The 12,540-nt window shown below is 52.9% G+C and overlaps 1 protein-coding gene across 1 annotated transcript in view; it reads left to right on the top strand.

The window, feature by feature from the left end:
- The window catches only part of LOC111151846 (transmembrane protein 178B), a 332,186-nt gene that overhangs the window by 303,265 nt on the left and 16,381 nt on the right, over positions 1-12,540 (top strand). The window contains exon 3 of the mRNA XM_022510060.1: positions 1,304-1,441. Within this exon, the coding sequence (XP_022365768.1) occupies positions 1,304-1,441 (138 nt within the window). The remainder of the gene's footprint in view (positions 1-1,303; positions 1,442-12,540) is intronic.

Raw genomic sequence — 12,540 nt, 5'->3', positions numbered from 1 at the left:
ATGGTGTGCAGAAACCGGGCACTTGGGGGGGATGCAAGGCGATTGACCTGTGTCTCCCTGGGGGGTGGATGTAGTTTGCTTTTGGGTGCCCTCCCCTACACCCTCACTCTCCCTCCCTTCCTTTGAGAGAGGGAAATGCCCATGGGGTCCTCCAGGCTGCACTGGCAACCCGCTGGGCTCAGAGACTGGGCTGGTGGTTTGCTTCTGTTTGGCCCCATTGGCGGGACTGGGGCTGGGACTGGGGCTGGGACTGGGACTGGTGGATGGGCTCTGCACGGACCAAAGAGATGGACAGGGATCTGCAGGCCGGTGGGCGCTGGGGCAGGGTGGAGGGAGTCAAGGACAAGCAGCGGTTAGAAGGCTGGATGATGGTTAGAAGGCTGGATGACAGGGAGGGCATGGGAGGCGGGTGGGGGCATGCACTGAGGGCAGTGGAGAGAGTCAAGGGCAAGGTGCTGAGGGAGAGGCTGAGATGTGTGAGCAGCTCTGCCTTCCCCCTTCCTCTGAAAATGCTGCCTCTCCAGACAGCTCTTCTCCTGCCTTTACCCACATTGGCTTTGTACGGCAGAGTCAGTGAGGTGTGGAGCGGGAAAAGGCCAGGCCCAGAAAGCTGAGCTGACCTGTGTCCTGGGAGCAGAAGAGGCCTGCCCAGAGGCTCCATGTGAGAGCAGGTCGTGTGGCTCCCCACCCTGCAGACCCACATACAGCGAAAGCTGAGCCCCTGGGAGCTGGCTTGGAGGATAAGGAACAAGACACTAGCAGCAGCTTCCTCCTTCCTCCAGTCAACCCGGGAGGGAAAGGAAGGAGCTCCCAGCAGGAGCAGCCAGCCCCCCAAGACCCCGCCCTCCTCCACAGGAGAGGTGGGTGATGACACAGGGACAACCAGGAGCCATACAGATCTGGACTCGATACCCTGTTCTGCCACTCTCCACGTGTATGCCTATCAGCAGTTCAATCCATTTTCAAATAGGGATAAAGACAGTACCCGTCCCCCTCCAACGGCTGAGCCAGATGCTCAGGAAGGACAGTGCTACACCTGGCACCAAGGAGGTGTATGAGAAATGACAGCAGTGATGATGACGATCTCTCCCTGTGCTTGCGGACCCAGCTGTCCCGTCTTTCTGCACCCAAGGACAGCTACAACCGGGCGCGCTCTCCTCTACAGAGGGAGCTGGGCGATGCAAACCTGTCTGAGTAGCGTAGGTTGCCTTCCCACTCCCCACTTCGGCCCAGGGCCAGGATGCACCTTGACCCCGAGGTCTAGATTCTGGAGCTAACCGCTGTGCCCCCTGCTTCCCCGCAGATCTGCGCAGGATGACAGCCGGCTTCATGGGCATGGCGGTGGCCATCATCCTCTTCGGCTGGATCATCGGCGTGCTGGGCTGCTGCTGGGACCGGGGCCTTATGCAGTATGTGGCAGGGCTTCTCTTCCTCATGGGAGGTAAGGCTGCGGGCTCACGGGGGCTCTTGGGGGGCAAAGGTCCTGGCTACGGGGATTCTGGGAGAATGGCTAGGGGACACTCGTTCATTCATCAGACATGTTTTTGAGTTCCTTGTAGCTCTCTGTCCCTGTGCCAGCTTCTGGGGTTGCAGAGGCTAATAAGATCTGGTCCTTCACTCTCTGGAGTCCGACTGCCTGGTGTGGGAAAGATGGTGTGGCCGTGGCACAGACAGAGGATCAGACCCAGCAAAAGCACAAACTCAGAAAATGCTCTGGCATTTTATGCACATTCTGGACTTTGGGGTGGGAAGCTGGGCAGTTTTCTTTTCAAAAACTTATCCTCACCTTGATTTATGGGTCCTCGATGCTGCTGCCATTTCAAAGCAGTCTAAGGGTGGTAGGCAGGGCTGGACCTTCTCTCATGTCTGTCTCCCTTACTGTCTGCCAGTATCACGGCCGTGAACTGCTCCAGGGTCCCTAGAGAGCATTATAGGTACAGAGAACTATATGGCTGGGCAGGAACGGGTTCCAGTCCACAGGAAGTCAAGTTGGTCCACACTCCATGTGCGCCTCCCTTCCCTGCGGTCTCGGCCGGAGCTGCAGCTCACTATCGGGTCTGCTCCACAAGGAGAAGTCGGTTGATGCACCGCGGGGAGCTGGGCTTAGACACCGGGAATCGGTTGTATTTATGGGAAGAAAGGAAAGGGAGTCTTCCACCTGGAAACAATGTCCATTAGATTCCAGGTGCCATGTGCTTATGGCCAGCTCCGGTCCCCTTTGTGAGGTGTCTGGGCAGAGATGGAAGGCAGAGGGGTGGGCCAGTCTGAGGAACGGCGGCCTCTGTCCCTCCGGGTGTACGAAGAGACGTCTGAGGGCCAGTGAGCGGGCGGTTGGGAGAATTCGTCTTGGGGCCAGCCAGCTTGCCCTCATACTCTGACGCACAGCCGTCATGGGCCCAAGACGAGATGAGGCTTCCCAGGCTGACTGAGCCCTCCGCCCCAGAGAGTCACATGTCCCATGCCTGCGGTCATGAGGGAGCGAGCGGGGCTCTCTGGTGGCCCCTACCATCCCTCTTTCTGGTGTCGCTCAGACACAGGCCCACAAGACCTGCCCGTCCTTTGTCCATGCCCCATGTCCTCAGTGAAGCGAGGCTGGGGCTGGGCCCTGACCTCTGCACTCTATTTAAGGCAACCGTGGAGACCTTTCTGTTTCCACCTTCCAGTCAAAGTCTCCCTCAGACCCTGAAAGGTAAAAAGATAAGAGTGGAATCTTATTTGTCCTGAGCATTCCCACTAAGACACTTTTGGTGATACAGAGACAGGCTCCCGTCAACGGGCGTTTCTGAGGCTCTAGAAAGGTCTCCCAGGAATCGGAGAAAAGCTGAGTAAACAGGCCTTGGGCAGAGCCGGAATCCTCAAGCTCTGGGAGCTGACATGCTTTCATCCCTGCCCTCTCGAGGTGTTTGCAGCTCCCCGCATGTGCGCCCCTCTCTCTGGGCCCCGAGCAAGGCTCACAGCCTGCCCAGGTGTTAAGTGTCCGGGACCTTTCAACCCCGACAGCTTCCTTCTGGGTGGCTCAAGTCCCCTTCCAGAGAGACTTGAGGAAGAATGTGATCGGCCCTTTGATCCTCTCTGGCCGGATCACACACCATCGGGCAGGCCATAAGTGGGCCAGAACAGAGTGACAGTGGCTGGGCCCACAGCTGTGGCAGGGGGGGTCAGGGGCCGTCCTGCTCACCTGGGACGGTTGGTGAGACTCTCTCCGAGGGAGGCGAGGGACGGGGGCTCTGGGGCTGAGGGTCTGAAAGCTTTGATTGATTCAGAATTGGAGGCCCCCACCCTTCAGGCTGTGTGAGTGGGTGCCTGGCTCCCCTATCCCCTCCTTCATGCTTCTCAGTCACCACACACAGCCCCGTCACTGGAAGAGCTCTTAGAAATACTGATGCGTTCTGGGCCCTCGCCCCAGAGTGATCCCAGCAGGACTTCTGGGGGTGATTGTCAGGAGCAAGAAGGAGCTGAGAGCCCGTGGAACAGCTGAACCGTAACGTTCTCTCCATTGGTAAAATGTTAGGCTCCTAGGGGTGAACCAGTTGGCCAAGGCCTTTCGTGAGTTGCTTGCTTTCTTCCCTCTGCTCTCCCACCTTGTAGAACTGTTTCTCCAAGCCGCACCCCCCCCCCGCCCCCGGCTTGCAGCAAGAGATAGGCAAGCGCCGTAAGAGGGCTTCGGTGATTACTATGCAGAAGTCCCTGAGCCCTGGTTCCTGAGGGGCTCAACGAAATCTGCTTTCTAGGACATGCACTGTATTTTTTTTCTTAACGGCAAAATCAAAGTTCATGATAAAATGTTAGCATCAAGAAGAGCTTTGGAGAAGTTGCCGTTCTAAGAGCTGTTTCTTGCTGCTTGGGGCACTGTCCTGGTTGGAGTTAACCCATTCCATCCACCGTGAAGCTTTGTTACCTGTGTCCATAAGTAGAGTTCTGTCCTCCCAAAAGAGGCTCGGGAGACAAGAGGTGTCCACACCCATCATGGCACCGTCAGGCCAGGCTCTAGCAGGAGGGGATCAAGGACGAAGCCACAAAGGGCTGATCTCTCGAACAGGGGTCTTTTTTGGGAAGCTGAACCCCCAAAGGGTGGGAGAACACTTTCTTCCTCCTCAAGTTCATATCCTTTCCAATGAGGCCAGATACAGCCATGGGAGCAGTGCCCAGACCATGTGCCCTCTGCTGACCCTGTGAATTTGGCTCAGTTAGCTGCAGAGAGAGCTGACTCAGAAGCTGTCCTTCCCCCATCCCTGCTCAGCAGAGGGAGCTACTGAGAGGCCCAGGGGTCAACCCTGAAGGGATGCTTTGACCTCTAGAACACCACGTGTCAGCACCAAACCCTCCCAGAACCTGACCAGTCCTTGACCTCTAGAAGTTAACCTTATAGGGTTGGCCTGTTCCCGTGCTCAGCATGTACGCCACCAGCAACAGCCACCTCATGCCTAAGGCAAAGCATCATTTATACTACAGGTATTTATGGCAAAATGGGACAAAAAGGCCTCAGAGCTCAAGCTTTCGCCCAGATTGGCATTCCAGGCATCTGCACCCGGGCACAGACTGGGGCCCAAAGGATTAGACCTAAGCTTCCAGAACAGCTGGGGGGACCCACTGTGGCAGGGGCCCAGGGCTGGCCAGGCAAGGGCATGGTGAGCAGATGGAAGGGTATGCAAGCATGAAAAAGGTAAATTTGGAGTCCAGAGTCCAAGGATGGAATTTCAGTTGCCACTGGTAGAATTTCACCAGGGCCAAAACACAAAACCAAACACAAACCAGCAGAATCCTATGAACAGCCTCTTCTCTGTTCCACCATGAAGGAGGATGGCCCGTGCCGTGCACCACTCTGGTCCAGATTTAACCAGTGCCCAGGCCGAACAGGGTACGCTGTACCTTTATGACGTGACTAGCAACAAATTGTTTGATTAGCCTGCCGCACAGACCAGGCCGCTAATTACGCAGGGGCGGCTTTGCCTGGCCAGGAGGCTGGCGGTGGTGGTGGGGAGCCCGTTTCCCCTCTGGCAGGGCCTCCAGGAGCCAAGCTAGCCCAGACTGGCGCGACACCAGCTGGATGCAGGCAAGTGCCAGAGATTAGCATCTGGATGAGTCATCGCAGCACTCAGCAGGGCAGGGACGGATGACACGGGGAAGAGACAGCACAGGATGGGGGGAGGGGCGCGGGGGGAGAGCACAGGACCGCTGCGGTTACTTGTAGTTCTCTCTCTGGGGAACCTCCGCTCCCCCTGCGCGGATGCAGATCCTCAAACTGAGTGTGAATGGCCGACCCCCGCCACTCCCCGCCGCCCACGCTCCTGGGGGACACCCATGACCTCTGCCACCACCCGGGTCGCAGCTGACCCGGAGCCTCCCGTCTAGACGCCCCGACTGACTCCACTCCGGCACCCAGCCATCCGTCCTTCACAGTTAACATATTTTTTTAACAACCGTAAATCAGGTCGCTCATCTGCTACCAGCCCTCCAGAGGCTTCTAGTCAGAGCACAGGTAAAACCCAAATTCTTTACCTTTTTTTTAGAAGCTGTCTTAGCCAGCTTGGGCTGCTATGACAAAATACCAGAGATCGGACCAAAATACACAAAAGAAATGTATTTCTCCCCATTCCGGAGGCCAGGAGGTCCGAACTCAGTACATGGGCTTGTGCAGCGTCTGGTGGGGGCTGCTCTCTGATGCTTTTATGAGGCCCTAATCCTAACCCTAACCGCTGATCCCAGTCACAAGGTCACCATCCTTGTGACTTAATCACCTCCCAAGGGCCCCTCTTCCTAATACCATCACCTTGGGGGTTAGAATCTCAGCACATGGGTCCTAGGGGTACCCAAACCCTTTGTCCTTAGTGGCAGCGCTGTGTAACCCGGGTTTTGCTACCCGCCCCCCCACCCTCTTGCTCTGCTGTCCTGACCCTGACATCCCTCCAACCACCCCGGCCGCCCTTCCCGCCTGGAGCGTGCAAACCTTCCTGGCAAGGCCCTGGAGCTGGCTGTGCCTTTGTCCATAGGGCTCTCCCCCACAGGCCTCCTCGCGGGCTCCCTCCTCAGACTCACTCCCGCTTAGAAGTCACCCCGAGAGAGGGCTTCCTGGACCATCCAAATCCATGAAGGCCCCCCATCACTCTCTACATCTTAATTCAACCTGGTACAGCATACTCACCGCTTTCTGAAATGTGTGTTGTGTTTTGGTTTAGTTTTGTTTTTTTTTTAAGCAGCTTAATTAAAACTAGTATTTATTATCTCACAGTTTCCATGGATCAGAATTCCAGGCACAGCCTAACTGGGGTCTCTGCTCAAGGTTTCACAAAATGGCAGTCGAGCTGTCAGCCGGGGCTGGGGTCCCCTCCGAGCCCGGGTCCTCTTCTGGGGTCACGATGTGGTCGGTGGTGTTCCGTTTCCTACTTGCTGCACTCATGGAAGCTTGCATGTTTGGGGTCAGCAAGAGAGAGCCCCTGACTTCTTTCGTCTCTGACCTTCAGATCTGCTTCTTTTTTTTTTTAATCTATTTTTTAGATTTATAATTTTAGATATACAGAAAAATGGAGCAGGTAGTACAGAGAGTTCCCATGTTACCCTTTGCCCCGCCCACAGGTTTCCATCCTCAACATCTTCCGTTAACAGAGTCTGTGACAATTAATGAATCAATATTGATAGATTCTTAACACATGTGCATAGTTTATTCCGGTTCTCTTAGTTGATACCTGACATCCAGTGTTCTCCCTGTTCCACGCTCCTGTCCAGGATCGCACGTACATCTAGTTGTCCTGTCCCCTGAGGCTCTGTGTGGCTATGGCCACTTCTCAGACTGTCCTTGTTTTTTTTTTTAAAGATTTTTTTTATTTATTCATTTGACAGACAGAGATCACAAGTAGGTAGAGAGACAGGCAGAGAGAGAGGAGGAAGCAGGCTCTCCGCCGAGCAGAGAGCCCGACGCGGGCCTCGATCCCAGGACCCCGGGATCACAACCCGAGCCGAAGGCAGAGGCTTTAACCCACTGAGCCACCCAGGCACCCCAGACTGTCCTTGTTTTTAATGACCTCCTTGGTTTTGAGGAGCACTGCTCGTCCATACTGCAGAATGCCCCTCTCCTGGACCTTGCCTGATTTCTTTTCTTATGATTAGGCTGGGTAGTGGGGTTGGGGAGGAAAATCGCTCAGGTAAAGTGTCATTTCGTCACACTGTGTTGGGGTACGTCCTGTCCAACTGTGGAGGAGGCTGTCCCTGATCACCTGGCTGAAACGGTGTGAGGGGCTTCTCTCCTGCAGACTTACTCCGTTTTCCCTGGTTCCATACTGTCCCCTGTGGAGGGATGTCACCAGGCTTAGCTCATGCCTGAGGAATGGGGACTTTGTCCTTCAGGATGGAGGATGTGCATACGTTATTTGGAATTCTTCTGCAAGGGAGATTTGTCTCTTTCCCCCGTTTATTAATTTATCTGATCATTTATTTATGTCAGTGTGGACTCGTGGCTATTTATTTTTTAATTTGGTTTATAATCCAATACTAGATTTGTTTTTTTACTCCAGTCCCAGCTCTGACCATGGGGTGCTCTGTCAGGTGGCCCTGTGCCCCTCTGACCTATTCTTATCCATGTGGGCTTTGGGTTCTGGTTGCTGTTGTTATCTTTGGTTTGGTGTGGGTTTTTTTGTTTGTTTTTGAGCTCTTGCTACTTTCTGACATCACAAGGGGCGCCAGGCTCCTCTTGTGTATTTCCTGCCATTTCTCCAAAGAGCCCTGGTTTTTATTGGAGAAGGTGTATAGACACCAAAATCCGGGCACTAGGTGTCTCAGTGTCGTTAATATTCTGTATTTGTTCACTGCCTCTCTACCCCCACTTAGATGTAAGCTCCATGAGCTCCAGAGGTGTCCCCCTAGTCAGGAACAGTGTCTAAACCCTCAAACACCTGTTGAATGCATGCATTGCAAACGTGAAGTACGTGTCATAGAAGGTATTTTGTTTTGTCTCGATGGAACAGGTATCAAGAAAGTACCCTACCTTATCTTCTATCCCTGGCCTGATCTTCTCCCCTTCCGTGGGATTCCTTATCCTCTTTCTCTCTTTATTTGAACAGTCCTAGGGTCTGTGTACTTCTGGTAGAAAATGTCTCAAATTGCCTTTGGGAGAAGGGTATGCATCACACATGAATTCATGAAGACCTCCATCTTTAACAGGAGTTCAACAAGAGTGTTAGAAATGGAAGGGACCTTAGAGACCATCCAGTTTGATGTCCCTGTGTCTCCAGATCAGAGTGGTTGTGTCAGTTGTCCCAGGCCCTGCAGCTAGTGAGTGGCAGCCCTGGGGACAGAGCTGGCCTGTGACAGCTGCTCCTCCCGCTGCCTGGGTGTTCAGCTCTCCGGGCCACAGGCACATCTTCCCACACTGGCATGCCTCCAGTCTGTGCTCCTGGGCTGTTGCCAAGCCCAGAATTTCGCTCCATTCCCTTTCCCCTCCTCCATTCTCAAAGCACAAAGAGGCAGATGAAGGAGATCGTGGCCGGAATTGAGGGCACAGGTGGTAATGGGAAAAAGAAATCATTAAAAGTCCTTTTCCTCCCACCTGTGACCAGGGTGGCCTTTTCTCCCTTCCCAGTCAGGCAGGGGGAGCGAAGAGAAAGTCCTGAAGGAGCTCGAGTTATCAGACTTGAGTGATGTCCGTGATTTGCAGACCAGTGATGCCAGATGTCGCCACCCCACCAGGCTCACCGGAGAGTAGCTCAGTGGTGCTCCGAAATCCCTGATACCCCTCATCTGATACACAGAAACCCTGACAAAGGCCCAGCCATTCCAAGAATGTATAAGCCCAAAATGGAAAGTCTGAGGCAATAGGCGTTTGGTCTGGGGGACTCTTTCCATTAGGCAGTGAGTGATTTTAAGGATGCCCACTAAGCGGAGTAAGATCTAGGGTGGCCTTCAGCCTCTCCCCACGGTCACTCCTACCTCCGCACTACTTAGAAGCATGGCTAGGACTGCATTTCTCTCTGTCCTGACTTCCACTTCATGACTGTGGTCATTACTTCGTGACTCATGGGTAAGACTCATGGGTAAGAGGGAACCCACGTAAGTGAGATATTCTGAGTTGGAGGAGAGGATAAATCAGTAACTCAGTGACTTACCACAGTGCAAAGCTTATAAAACCCTCAGTAAATGGTAGCTGTTACTGATATATTTATGTAAGTAAGTCACTTCTAGCAGGCAGAGAAGTTTCTATAACCTACCATGACCAAACGAGGACGTAAAACCCATCTATTTACCCTGCTGAACTGCTCTTATAGGTTCGTGGGAGATTTCACTAGAACATCACAACTCTCCTCTTGGCTTTTTGTCTAACAACCTTTCTTACAAAACCCCGAGCAGAGATTCAGAAAGAACTTCATACCCTGGAATATTCCTGTCTCGCCTCTCTGAAGGTGCTTGTTTGAATATTTATTAGCATTGGAAAATTACATTCAAAACAAAGACATTTGGGAGAGGAGACACATGGCCAGGAGGACTGAGAAGCAACATGCACCCTTCCCTAATGTGGGATGAGGGCCCGGGTCAGTCACATCAGCAACCCAGACTGCAGGAAGGCTTCATTTTCATCTGAAGAGTTGGAGCTCATTGAAAGGAGTTGAGCTCTTTCCACCCTTCAGGACCTGCCTCCATTACAGATTTGCACTTTAGAGGAGAAGAGTAAGCAGCCTTGGTCCAGGACACCCAAATCTTGTCAGTGAGGGCTGTCTCCCAGTGCCTGTAACCTGCCCGCCCGACACTCAGCAAAGCCACAGTGCTACGTGTTCCCCAGAATGGGGGGGGTGGGGTGCTCTGTCACTAAATGTCCAGAGGGAAATGCTAAGTCAGAAAGCAGACCCTAGAAGGAGGTGGAAAGGAGGGTGGATGGGCCACGAGTCACCCTCCATTCCTTGCCATCTCACTGGAGCTTGACATCCTTATTCAGTAGCTAGAATCCTCCAACTAAAAAGGGGAATTACAGTTTTACTGCTAAGAGCTAGTCCAGGACCAAAGGAGCCGTGTGACTCAAGAAAGTTACTTAACTACCTTGTATACACTCCTTCAATTTTCTCATCTACAAATAGTACCTTCTAGAAATATGGTTGTGAGAATTATAGAGTTAACTCGTGTGAAGGACTTAGGACAATGCTTAGCATTGTTCTCCAGAAAGATTTATGTATTATTTCAGCCACTTCTTTGTGAAAACAACCATCTTCAGTGACACTCCGCTCTCAGCAGCCCCAAACCATCGCTAGCAACACCACGCAAAGACCCTGCCGTGGGATGAGAAAGAGAAAGTTGCTTGAGCAGATAAGGTCTCTCTGGCTAATCACCACCCTCCTTGTCCGTTCATTCAATAACTCGTCATTGTTTATCAAGCGCCAGACACTGTTGAAGCACTTGGGCAAGAGTGGGGAAGAGGACAGAGTGTCATGAAGCTTACACTCTTGGTGGCACGACAGATAAGCGACAAATAATCAAGTACCATAAACACCTGATACACTGCCAGGTGACAGCTGTGGAGAAGAAAGCTGGAAGGGCGGTAGAGAGTGATGGGGCACCGCCATACATGAGGGGCAGTGCGTGGGCAGAAAGCCTCTCGGGTGGTCACAGCTGGACAGAGCCTTCCACTGAAGGCTTGCGTTGAGTGGAAGTCTTCCTGGGAAGACCTGGCAGGATCAGTCCTTGCAAAAGGAACAGCGGGCGCAAGGGACCTGGGACAGGAATGAGCCTATTGGGTCAGAGGAAGTTGAGCAAGAGGACAGAAACAGAATAAGTTGGAGATATTTCGCAAAACAGAGCAGCCATAAGACCCTTGGAGACCATGATGAGGGTTTGACTGATTGAGGTGGCATCATCTCACTCTGGCCTGCCTTCTGTCTATTTCACAGACAGAAAGAACCTGGGGTTCTTGCCTGGGTGATCGCTCGATCAATCAGTGATCTGGCTTCCTTCTGGGGTGCTGGGAGCTGGAGCTTCTTCCGCTTCCCATGGCAGTTTCTGTGGGTGGGGGCCTGATCCCTGTGCCCCAGCGTGGCCAGGTCAGGTAGGGGGACTGTCATGTGCCCCTGAGAATGGTACATTGCTGCACACCCGGGAGCATCCCTCTCCTCCAGCCAGGACCAGCTACATCATTTGTGGAGCCCAATGCAAGATGAGAACCTGGGACCCCTTCTTTAAACATTAAGACATTCAAGATGGTGACAGCAGCGCATGAAAGCAGACGCACATGCCCGTGAAGCCGGCTCTGCCTCCATCACTGTCCCACACGCACACGCCTTGATCCCAGGCTGGGGTAGCCTCTCGCTGTGGGGGCTCCAGAGGGTCCTGAGAAATCAGGTCTTCCCTCTTTCTGCTCCCCGTTCCTCTTTGCCTTAATCTGGGCCTAGTCTGCTGTGCTTAAAATCACTCCTTGTCCCTGATAACCAAGTGATCACATAGACATGCATTCCCCTTTCCTTAGGTCAAACGCTGACTCCCCCGACGTTGCCCACGTGACTGTGAGTAAGACAAAGCCGAGTGTGTTGCTTACTGCATTGGGGAGAACACAGCACCTCGCAAAGCTGGCAGGGTCCCAGAGCAGGACGTTCAGATCAGGGTCAACGGGGAATTAGAAGTTTGCTTTAAGGCCTTTATTTCAGTGCAGGTGTTTGATTGAGATTGGTTGAGAATACTGATGATGTCTAGGATTGAAGGAAACAGCAGGATTTGGGAAAATCTTCGAGCACACACTTTCAATGTTGTCAGTGGAAGCTGATGGATTTTTTTGTGAAGTTCCTGTGATGAACAATCAAAACCAGTTAACACAGGCAGGACGGACCTAGAAGCGTACGGAGACAAGGGAATAGCAAAGTTCGGTTACTCCAGACGCTAAGGCATGGTTTTGGGTCAATGTCTAGGCCGAGTGTGGGGTGGGTGCCTGGGAGTCTCGGGATAAGTGGACCTCCACAGCCTGGTGCCTTCCTGGCTTGCCTGCCTCTGCCAACACAGACGTGTCTGAATTTTCCAGGGAATAGAGTCCAGAGTGAGGCCAGGACCCTGTCTTTCCTGGGGTAGAAATAACATCGCTGTACCGAATTGGGGTCCTTGGTTACAGACAGTGGATTATTGGCAAGGGTGGGATGGGGGAAGGGAGGCAGGAGAAGAGAGAGAGGGCAGGGCACCTGAAAGACCATCTCCATTACTCGAGGGATGTGGGGAAGGGTTGTTGAGAAAGAACAGATTTCTCCAACAGCCTTTCCAGTGGAAACAGACCCCGAATGCGGTAGTGACTCCACAGTGCTTGATTGCCATGGAAACTGAGGTAATTTCTAAAGCAGCTTCAAAAGCTTCCATCCCTATGGTTCTTCTAGGATGTTCTTATAGAGGTGTGCAAGCTTCAGAGAAAGGGAACTTGTCAGGCAAACCTCTGGCTCTTGAAATGAGTCATAAATCAAAGAAAAATGCTTGTTCCTGAAATAAACGGAGAGACCCCTACTAGTGGGCATAAAAGCGGCTCCTGGGGAAACAAAATGGAGAAGTAGCTATAAATGAGGAGGAATTTCCTCTCTCCTGCCCTGGGGGTCT

The sequence above is a fragment of the Enhydra lutris genome, unplaced genomic scaffold (assembly GCF_002288905.1).
Source record: "Enhydra lutris kenyoni isolate GAN:26980312 unplaced genomic scaffold, ASM228890v2 scaffoldscaffold27, whole genome shotgun sequence".
NCBI lineage: Eukaryota > Metazoa > Chordata > Mammalia > Carnivora > Mustelidae > Enhydra > Enhydra lutris.
The sequence above is the reverse complement of the archived record's forward strand: the minus strand, read 5'-3'. Positions and strand labels throughout refer to the sequence as shown.